General features: G+C 45.6%; 1 protein-coding gene across 4 annotated transcripts in view; it reads left to right on the top strand.

The window, feature by feature from the left end:
- Window positions 1–10,318, top strand: part of herpud2 (HERPUD family member 2) — an 11,082-nt gene extending 764 nt beyond the window's left edge. Inside the window, exons 2-10 of one of the 4 annotated variants that reach the window (XM_080006132.1) lie at window positions 878–1,306; window positions 2,422–2,499; window positions 3,784–3,897; window positions 4,757–4,923; window positions 5,358–5,468; window positions 7,319–7,666; window positions 7,803–7,914; window positions 8,009–8,230; window positions 10,217–10,318. In XM_080006132.1, the coding sequence (XP_079862258.1) occupies window positions 1,160–1,306; window positions 2,422–2,499; window positions 3,784–3,897; window positions 4,757–4,923; window positions 5,358–5,468; window positions 7,319–7,666; window positions 7,803–7,914; window positions 8,009–8,194 (1,263 nt within the window). In that variant the 5' untranslated portion in view covers window positions 878–1,159 and the 3' untranslated portion in view covers window positions 8,195–8,230; window positions 10,217–10,318. Of the gene's footprint in view, window positions 3–877; window positions 1,307–2,421; window positions 2,500–3,783; window positions 3,898–4,756; window positions 4,924–5,357; window positions 5,469–7,318; window positions 7,667–7,802; window positions 7,915–8,008; window positions 9,922–10,216 lie in introns of those variants that run through there. The other 3 variants (XM_080006131.1, XM_080006133.1, XM_080006130.1) reach the window with 3 other exon arrangements.
- Window positions 10,319–10,866: the final 548 nt, after the last annotated feature.

The raw sequence follows: 10,866 nt of genomic DNA, 5'->3' as shown, positions 1-10,866 counted from the left end.
AGGTAATACTCTTGAGTTTTTGCTACTCCGTAGTTTTTGCTTTCTTGTTTATGTCTATCCGTATGTGACCATTATTCGCTGTTAAACTACAAGTTACACTACGAGATGTGACTGTACGAGCAAATTGGAGATGATTGGTTCCTTGTGACAACTGTGTGTAAAAATGACTGCAAACGGCATGGCGCTCCTTCATCGTCACAGAATTCATAATATCAAATATTAGTATTGCGGTATCATTCATGCTACCTGTGAGTAGGGCTGGGCGATATATCGATACCATATCGTGATATGAGGTGGTGACGGTCATCGTAATATCGCGATATAGTGAGATTGAAGTCTTTTTCCCCTCCTTAAAGCCTGCGTTACAGCAAAGTACTGTCATTTTCTGAACTTGAGAGACTGCTCTTGCTGCCTGCACCGACTTATTCTTATCCACGTGACTAGTGAGTGTTTTTCTAATACTGATGGTGTGTACATATCTTTATTAAAATATCGCTGAATTATCCACACCGAGGTATTTGCCAGAGAATATTGTAATATTTGATGCAGTCAATATTGGCCAGCCCTACTTTTGAGTCCTACCTGTAGTAAAGATTACACCATTCCCAAATTAACATCGTATTCTGGAGTTGAATACCAATCTGTGACTATTAACAGATAGAGTATTGCAGCAGCCACCAGCCAAACAATTGTCACCTACATCACCTACATCATCTTTATATTACAAGTATGGTGCAGTGAAAGTATTGTGAAATGATAAAGGAGGGGTAGGGTGCAATGTGGGGTTTATCCACTGAAGGTGTAATCCATGTGTAATATAGTGTAATATGTGCATCTAAATATAATATAACATGAGCCTTCCTATGTCTTTTCCCAGCAGCATAACCATTCTGACCAGTGGAACATCCTTCACCAACAAGCTTTAGCAGAGATATCAAGCAAGTTCAAGCAGCCACTGCATGATACCGGTGTTGTAGAGGCGCTGACCGCCCACATGCACACAACACCCATCACAGAGACTGATTTAAGTGGTGCCTCAAGGTCAGGATGGTGAAACTTTGAGGGAGTCTTGATCCTGAGGCGATCCCAGACTTGTGACACCGGCCCCGCCGCGAGCTCAGGTCCTTCAGAGCCCGCCCCCCTGGTAGTAATATGAGCCATGGACTCTGGGGTAGTTGACAGTCCCATCACCTTGGTCATCAAGGCCCCCAACCAGAAGTATGATGACCAGACAATCAACTGCTTTCTCAACTGGACCGTGGAGAAGTTGAAGAGCCACATCTCCAACGTGTACCCTAGCAAGCCGGTAAATGATTCTTACTCTCAAGGTTCTTGTCCGTTACCATGGCCTGCTGCTGGTTGGAAGTGGGATTGAAGTTAAGATACTGTTGTAAGCAGTAGGCTTAAAGTTTGATAAGCTTTGTTACTTATTCACAGTAATAACTGATTTGATTCTCTTACTAGATCCTCCACATATGTAGCCTACTTAAAATTTGGGTTTACATATGTAAACTCGGCCAGTGCAGGAGGAAACGCGGTAAACTGGGCCTATTTACTCAGATCTCTATCAGGCAATGTCAGCAGACTTTCTAAATAAATTCATTTTAACTATGTCATTTTACCTGAGGAGGTGTCAGGCTTGCTTAAAAAGTAGCGGGCTAGTAATAATTTAGTGACATCCTATCCACCCAGGTAATCTGATCTCATCGTAAAACCAACAAGTTGTTAACCTTCAAATGTGCTAACAATGGCGCTGTTTCTAGCCTCCTAACAAATGTTTGTGGCCTCTATATATTTAGAAAAAAGTTGAATTTAGATGACATGTCCTTGCATTTGGTGGATAATATCAAGCACATAAAATATACAACAGCTGTCTGTTTCCGGTTACATTCCTTTTCTAGCTGTGTCTATGTTTTTGGGTAGGGGTAGTTTTCAGTTTGGGGCCCCTTGGCAGATCAGTTTCTCTTGGCTTTACATGTTAGGAATTTGGATATTAATAGCATCATGTAGCCTATTGACTTATGCTAAATAGTTCCAACAAGACAAAACACTGCTGTGACCCGGAAGGGTAAATATGAACATTTGGTAAAAGGTAAAAACATGAATGGTGCTAAAAATTAAACGTAAAATCCAATATTATCTACACGTTGAACAGTGAAAGCAAACAGTTAAATTGACTGCTTTTGATATACTTACTATACTGATTTTCTAGTCAAGAGACATCTAGGCACTTTACTATTATGCTTCACATTCACAAGGCGGAAGCAGCCATGCAAGCCAGGAGCAGTTGGGGGTTCAGTGTCTTGCTCAAGGACACTTTGACATGCTACCAGGAGGAGCCAGTGATTGAACCAGGAATCCTCTGATTATTACCCCCACTAAACAGCCCACCAACCCCCTGTCTTTCTGTTCTCCATTTAGTCGTCCAAAGACCAAAGGCTGGTGTACTCAGGGAGACTGCTCCAAGACCACCTGCAGCTCAGAGATGTGCTCCGAAAGGTAAATAGCTAATATCTGACTCGTGTTGGAATTGCAAATCAGCACGTCTTGCCTTTGTTCATTATGTCCAGAGGTTGGTGCGGCTCTTTGTGTCGGTGTGCGTCTTACAATTCATATTTTTTGTTGACCTGTCAGCCATAATGATTATTTAGCTTCCATAGCAATTTTCTGTTATTTGCATCAGAATCAGGAGACACAACTGACACAAGAACAAGGTTCAAAATAACAGACGCATAGGTCCGAGGCAGGTGGAATTTGAGCTAGCAATGTAATGGTATGAAATTTCACTTAACAGTACGGTGTTTCATGGTATTCATTTTTCCCTCTTAATTTTCTGAATGTTCAATTCATAAATAGTGTATATTACAAAATAAAATCACTTGGTAGCATGTGCAGCATGGGCTGTCAAATTCACAGGAGAGGCAAAATAAGCGACATATATATCAAAATCCGACTCATTTGCAAAATCAAAGATGTAAACTGAATTCACCTCACCTTATGTTGCTGCTGCTGCGTGGTAGCAGACGGTCAAATGTTGTAATAATCCATCCGTAAGGCAGTTCTGCCTCTTATTTGTGACATGGCAATACTGCTTTATGCCATTATTTTATGACATGGTGCTTTATGTTACTTGCATGCGCATGGGAGTAAGTGTAAACAAAGTTGGCGGAACACACGCTTGGGGAAATTACTCATTGAATCGATTATTATAACATTTGGCCTTCTGCTACCGCACAGCGGGAACATAAGGTGAGGGTGAATTAAGGTTCACATCTTCCGTTTTGCAACATAAGTTTATACTGTGGGCACGGTATTACAGGGAAAGGCTCATGGTTCAGAACCGTGGTTGCTTGATACCGCGGTATACCTTAAAACGGTATACCGATACATCTCATGTATGAACTTGGGTTAGAGTGAAAAGTTGTGAGGATCTTTTTGGTGCCATAGGAGGATGTGTGTCGGAGACAGAGCCTGTGGTTAGGATCCAGAGAGCTGTTAAGGGAAGAGCGGCTGTTCAGAATGATGGTGTCAGCACACGCAGCTGCTAACAAACTGAAAACGACTGGCTGGGCAACAATAGTCAGGCTCTGGTGTTTCAACAACAAAGCGTAGGCATTGTGTCTATATTCTGGCACTTTCGGTACTGATACTCATTGTCTCTTACTCTATCAATCTCCCCCCCCCGGCCCCCCTTCCCCCGTGGCTGCCTCTTCCTCCTCTTGCCTTCCTCTTCTTGCTTCGCTTCCATCTGCTGTGCCGCCTGTCCCGTTTCCCGACCCCCAGCAGGATGAGTACCACATGATGCACCTGGTGTGTGCCTCTCGGAGCCCCCCTGGCTCCCCAACACCTCCCAGCTCGTCCTCGGCCCACCCTGCAGCCCCCGCCTCCAGTTCCACCGTGAGTAGAGCAACCCCCACCCCTCCCCTGAGCAGCTCTCCCGTGTTGGCTCTGTTGGGCCCCTACGGGGGGCGCACCCAAGCAACCGCTTTGTTTTTGGCTGGGATTTTGCCTGGCTCTCTGGTGGCGGGACCTAAGCAGACGGGGCCATTCACGATGAACTGCAGTTGTTTTCACACAAAACCTTTTCATTTTTCAATCTATTATACCTTGGATTTATATTCTTTGAATTTCTAGTTCATTTCAGGAGAGATATTTGCTTGCATCCTATTGTATCAAATGTAGGCACCCACATAGAGATGTGGCTTAATGGCTAAGCAGCTCAGTGTTTTGTTGAATGTGATTATATAAACACTTATTCATTTAGCAGACACTTCTGTCCGACTTAAATGAGAGCCAAGCAACATACGATCCATGGATGGCTCCAAAACATATTCAGGAAGCTCACTGTAAATTCTAGCGTATCTTGCTGATTTGCCCCTGGTGTTCATCATGGAATATGTTTCCAAATTTTCACTGGAAGCATTAATACTGGACTGTTTTTATGAAATGCTTCTTGAACACAGTAGCTTGTGCTTGATCTCCAGGATCAACGTGTTTTTTCTGTTGTTGTTTGCCTTATTGAGGTGAATGCGTGGAGCTTGGCATTAAAATACTGTCAGCCCTCGGACTGATTCCCAGTCAAGAAAGCCACGTTAAAATTAACTTGTAGCGCGGTCACCAAAGTATTGACAGAACGTAAACAATTTTTTCTTTTATTTGAGTTGAGTTACTTTGAGTTGATGAAGTTCAACATTGATTTGACATTTGGGAGTGTCGTCAGGCAGCTTGTGACTGGTGTGTCCTACTTGTCTCTCAGAGCTCTGATGGCGCTGGCTCTGCCTCCTCGGCCGCCACAACACATCAGGATGATCAGCCAGCGGCTCCCTCCTCTCCTGTACCAGGAGGTTACGACGGACTGAGATATCGCGGCGGCTTCCCCCCGCACAGCCCCCATAACACCCCCCCCGCTGGTGTCCCACAGTGGTAAGAGGCATTTACAGGCAGAAATTACACACGGTGACTTCTGAATTATAAATGTTCAATTTATTTCGCAGGGAGGTTGGTGTTGCGTGTGGAATATGTCTTTAGAAGTGCTATACTGAGACTCTTTTTCACCGTCCTCAGACTGAGAAAAAAATAGCCATTCAATTCAAAATACTTCATTTATCATGTCATTCATACACACCAAGACAGAAATAGGTTAAACAACTGAGCTAGATTCCTTGAGAATTAAAAGTCATAGACTTTTAATAATGACAATAAGATCAAATAAAACATTTCAAGGCCTGTATAAAACAATCCCTCACATTCACTATTTACTGGAATAAAATTAAACATAGTTTTAGCACATGCCTTCCACATGCCCCCTATCTGTTTAGAATCGAGCTGCATCAAAGCCATTGTTCTTCTCTTCACAGGCCGGATGGAGCACAGGTCCCTTTGCACGGGACCCCCCCCCAGCCCATGTACATGCCTGTGCAGGTGATGTGGTGGCAGCAGCTCTATGCACGCCAGTACTACATGCAATAGTAAGAAAAACTCATGAGGCAACATGTGTATGCTGTATGTTCTATAGGAGGCGTGCTCTCTAGGGCTGTGATGATCATGACATTTTAGACGATGGTTAATTGTCACTAGGGTTCAACAGATAAGGTTTTTTCAGGGCCTTTGTGCCGATATTCAATATCGTTAAATTCACCGGCCCCGACCGATCCGCGGCCCGGTGGTTGGGAACCTCTGCATTGGGGAAAATAGCGACCATAAATGTTGAAAAAGGAAGTCGTGATTTTCGTAACAAGCAACCATATTTTTAAAATAAAGCCGAAAGACCCGTGTTTCTTTTTCAAGCAACCTCACAATAAAAGAAGCCCAAAGTCGCGGACGCGGACGCTCCCTCTGCCCCCACTCTCCCTCTGCGCGCGCACGGGAGGGGTTGCGAGGTGGGGGAGAGTGAGGAGGGATGCATTTTAACGCAACATCAACATTTTAACGCCTTTCACCTTTTTTATCAGGCAGGTTTTATTTTCAATATTATATATGTTTTCAAAGTGTGAATGTGCACGGAGGTAGCGGATTGTCTTCGCAAGATATGCACATCCATGAGGAACGTGTCCTCGGTGCGCCCGCGATGTGTGCACAGCGGAGCGCAGATTACGGGCGTACCGATTCGCACCATCACGGCCGGGATCTGCGCTCCGCCGGCAAAATGCCGGGAGCTGGGAGTCCATGTGCCTTTTGTTTTTTGTTTTTTTGAGCACCTGCCCCTCTTGAGTCTCTGCACGGGACTGTAGAGCGGGGAAGTGAAATCTGATCACCAGTGGTTACTCGACAGCTCTGCGCGGAGCCCTGCTCTCCCCTCTGTCCCTCTCCTCCTCTATCCCCCTCTCCCCCTCTCCGCTCCAGTTTCAGAACACAATAAACTGCACTTACACCAATGGTTCAATGCTCGGATTTTTCCTGGCGGATAAAAAAAAAAGAAAAAAAATCGTCTCATCAATGATTGACGATTTAATTGTAAATCTGCCCAAGCCTCGTGTTAGAATTTATGACTAGAATTTAAGATAAAACCATGAAAGCACTAATTATGAGAATCTGTCCCTTTGTAGCTGATTTGCCAAGTGTTTTTGCAATGGATTTGTGAAAAAGGTGTTGAAATGGAGGAATGGTGTGAACAGAAAATCGAAAGAATATCGAAGCCAAATGTTTATTTATGGATTTGTTGAGCCAGGAACATTGTTTGGGTGGAATTTGAGCTTTACTCAGACAACAGGGCACACCTGCATGTCAGCCGCAGCAGAATAACAACACAGTAGTAACCGCAGGCATTTACAGCACCACCCTGCACATCACATCAGCAGGACGTTTTAGCCGCTGTAACATAATCTAGTGTCACCAGTTCCTGTCTCATCGAGCTGATAGTCACAAAGTTAAATTTTGACACGAAGGGGCCATTTTGAAATCCCTACACAGCTTTCTTTTGAACAAAACAACCATGCCAAAAAACATGCAGCCCGTGGGCCAAATAGGATAATTTCAGATTGTTATTTTAGTCTCTACTACAAATCAGATGAACATAATGCAACGGCAAACCAAGATGGCCACTGCGAATAAATGACATTTTCCACTGTTGTTTTGGACAGTGTTTATGACGGCATCCTCCCAACTTTTTTTTTGCCTGTAAGAAATTCTGAGTTTGCTTCACTGTTCACACACGGACCTCAGACCACAAAGTAAAGTGTAGGATTTCTAACTAAAATGTCATTGAGCCTGGATTAAGTGGTGTTTTCTTCGATCTGGCCCTCACCCTTAACCGAATTTGACTCCTCCGCTCCACGCCTTCCTACTGCTCACCCCTCGCCCCCGTCTCTCCTCCGCCCAGTCAAGCAGCGCTGGCCGCCTCCCAGCCCGCCGGAGCCGCCTCCCCGCCCGCCCCCGTCCCGACCTCCACCCCCCATCAGCCCGCGCAGCCCAACGAGGGGGTGCAGCCCCCGCCGCTGGGGCCCAACCCGCCGGCACCCAACCCCTTACCCGAGAACCCGCCGGCCAACGCCAACATCCAGATGAACGCGCAGGGCGGCGCGGTGCTGAACGAGGACGAGCTGAACCGCGACTGGCTGGACTGGCTGTACACGGTGTCGCGGGCCGGCGTCCTGCTCAGCATCGTGTACTTCTACTCCTCCTTCAGCCGCTTCATCATGGTGGTTGGCGCCATGCTGCTCGTCTACCTGTGAGTGGGTGTAACTTGAGATGGATCCGGGTTTCCGTTCCTAATCAATCACGGTGGAGCTGTTCACGCTCCGATAGAATGAATGAGTGAATGAGTGACGTCTGGAAATGCGATCTTTGATTCGTGTGTTCTCCAGGCACCAGGCCGGCTGGTTTCCCTTCAGGCCAGAGCAGCAGAACCCCAGGGGCGGAGAAAGAGGTGAACCCCCCCAGGAGGAGGCGGAGAGACACCAGGACATGCAGGAAATGGTGAGAAATGATCCTCTACCCGACCGTCCCCCCTTCTTCGCCTGTTTGTCTGTCTCTTACCCCTCTCCCGCCCGTCCTGTTGGTGCCGCTGCAGGAGCGGCTCATGGACGAGGGCTTGGAGGACGACGACAGCGGGGAGGAAGGAGCGGGGGGCCCCGAGGAGCAGATCCCGGCCCCCAATGCGCTGCAGCATCCCGGCTTCCTGGCCTCAGCCTGGTCCTTCATCAGCACCTTCTTCACCTCCCTGATCCCGGAAGGACGGCCCCACGCCGCCAACTAGACTCGCCCTGCTCCGCCCGCTCCATACCTGCACCAGGTATCTCACCCCCGCTCTCCACTGCCACGGGTCACTCCTCGGCCCCCGCAGACACCTCCAATGCACACCCCGGGAACGGACGTTGTGAAGAATTGAATTGAATTGAATACGATTTCACACCATTTTGCATCGTCTTGTGGAATATCTCAATAGCCGCTCGTGGGTTAAAGATCCCACGCTGCGACTGAATATAACTATGTGGTAAGTTACAGTGTGACGTCAGAAAAAAAAAAACTCATCATGTTTCAAAATGAACAACCTCTAATATTTGGAACGTCGTATTTCAACATATCACAAGAAATGTCAGGTCAACCGTCTCATCACTCATCGAGACTATAAAATTGTGTCATGATGTGAAGACATTTTTTTTGTGATGGTACAACACCCCTGAAAGAGTAAACAGTAAAACCGATAATAAGGTTAATGGTGAAAAGTCAACATGCCCAGCGTAACCTAGACCTACCTGCCCTACACCCCACCGCACCCCTCCCACTCCTTCCCAAATGCGGCCAACTAACAGGCTCCTATCTGGAAGAGCAATGGAGTTAATGCTTCTGCTGCCAGAGATTTATTGTTCTTTATTTATTTTTTTGTTCTCTTTCATGGATCATGTGAACTCATTTCACATTTGACTGTAAGAAGAGACCGAAGGGAGATGTCTTCCATTATTCCACCATATGTGATCTAAATATAAATTAAAAAACAGGGCTCGACAGTGAGGATGGCGTGGGCCCGTTCGTTTGAACTCGATCTGTGTCTCGCCCGATCAGGCCCATACAACTAATTAGCTTCCCTTTTTTTTTTTTTTTTTTTTTCTGTCTGCACGACCAGATCTCATTGGACACTGCTAAACGTAGGTTTTAAGAATGTGATGCAATTAAGTTTGAACTAGGGATTAATTTGAACCGTGGAAATGGAATCTGGAAATGGCAGCTCATCACGAGGCAATACGTCAGAGGTTGTTTTTTTACCTTCCCATAGACGACGGATTACGTGATGTTTAGCCTGTGGGTGATTTCCATCGAAAGCCAGAGACGGATGATAACAGAAATGTGTATTACTGCATGTGATGAAGTGGAACTTTTGAAGGTACTATGAGGTTGTGGATGTCAGTGATGAGTGGGTATTTAAATTTAGGCATTTTTCTTGCCATTATGCCTCCTACCGATGGAATGTCTGGTGATTCTTTTTTTATTTTTTCAAATGTGGAACGTTTAAAAAAAAAAAAGTAAATTTTTAACTTTTATTGAAACAATTATATCTGATCCAAATTCTAGACTGGGGTTTAATTGTGCACCAATGAAAACGATTCTAGCCTGGCTAGTGAAAGTATTGTTTTGGGGCTTGGCAGAACACTAACCTACTGGTCAGAGCGGAGGAACACATCCTTGGCGTCGAGCCCTGATTAAAGCCATATAAACCATGAGGGATTTGACCGAAGATGTCAGAATTCACCAAGATTGAGATCCGTCTTGAATGACTGGAAGATGTCTGTCTAGATGAACATTCAAAAAGAATCCCCCCCTAAAGAGGTATTATGTACATGCACCATGGATGTGCATATGGATATTGCAGCAAGCACATGGGTTCCCCTCTGTATATTTGAGAAAAATGTATTTACATATGTAACTATATGCATCTTCAATTACTAAATATTTTCTCTTTTTAAATAAAAGCCTTGTTGCAGTTTGGCTGATTGGCTGTATTGTTATTTTTGTTGCTTGGATGCGGGGGGGGCTGTAGTTCTCATGATGTCCTGTAGGTGGCGCCTTTAGCCTGTAGTAGTGGCCGATGAGGTTTGCCTCGGCCCCGCACAGCTCCCGTAGTGTTTGTTTGGTAAGACCGTTGCACATCCTGAGTTTTGGTCCCCGCCCCCGCTAATTGCTGTTCAGCATTTATCACACGAAGAAAATTTTTTTTAGTTTTGCATGTATTTGCTTAAAACGAAGAACATACTCATTTCACATTGGAATCTCATTTGGACAGGAAAGATGTGCTATGACGGAAGCCGCCGGTCCAACCTGACAAGTACAAGGGGAGAGGCACAGCGTTCCATCCACTTTGACTTTGTAAGCGTTGTTGTACTCAATTCAGTGTGCGTGTGGGTTTTGGAAGAACAATGATGAATCAGGTAATGTTCACATGAGGCCGCGGCATTTCAATGTATTCGACCGCCTTTTTTTTTTTTTAGTGCATTAAAGGGGATAACGAACATGGACTGACGCACTTTATATGTTCGTCCCGAACGGAAAACGAGCGATGATGAATGAAAACTGCAAAATGTGACTGACTGGCAAATGTAACGTAAGTATGAAAATGAATGGGAGGTTGTGGATTGTCGTGGGAGAACTAATCCGCCAGATTCATTCTCAGATGGAAACTACAAACAATCGTGGTGAATCCTCCAATTTCGGGGATTTCTACTTTATCTTTTTGGAAACTTCAGCTCTTTGCCCGGTTGGATGTAAAGTCAAGCGGCCAATGGCAGCACATTATTCTCTTTTTATTATTATTATTTTTTCAGAGCAGCACTTTCCCATTTCAATGAGCGGGGGCTCACGCCCTCCCGCCGCCGGGCGCGCAGCGGACAGAGAGGTGGACGGGGAAGCGTCTCGGACGGCCGTGCACTTCCGAGA

Source organism: Zeus faber, assembly GCF_960531495.2.
Source record: "Zeus faber genome assembly, chromosome: 8".
Lineage (NCBI taxonomy): Eukaryota > Metazoa > Chordata > Actinopteri > Zeiformes > Zeidae > Zeus > Zeus faber.
The sequence above is the reverse complement of the archived record's forward strand: the minus strand, read 5'-3'. Positions and strand labels throughout refer to the sequence as shown.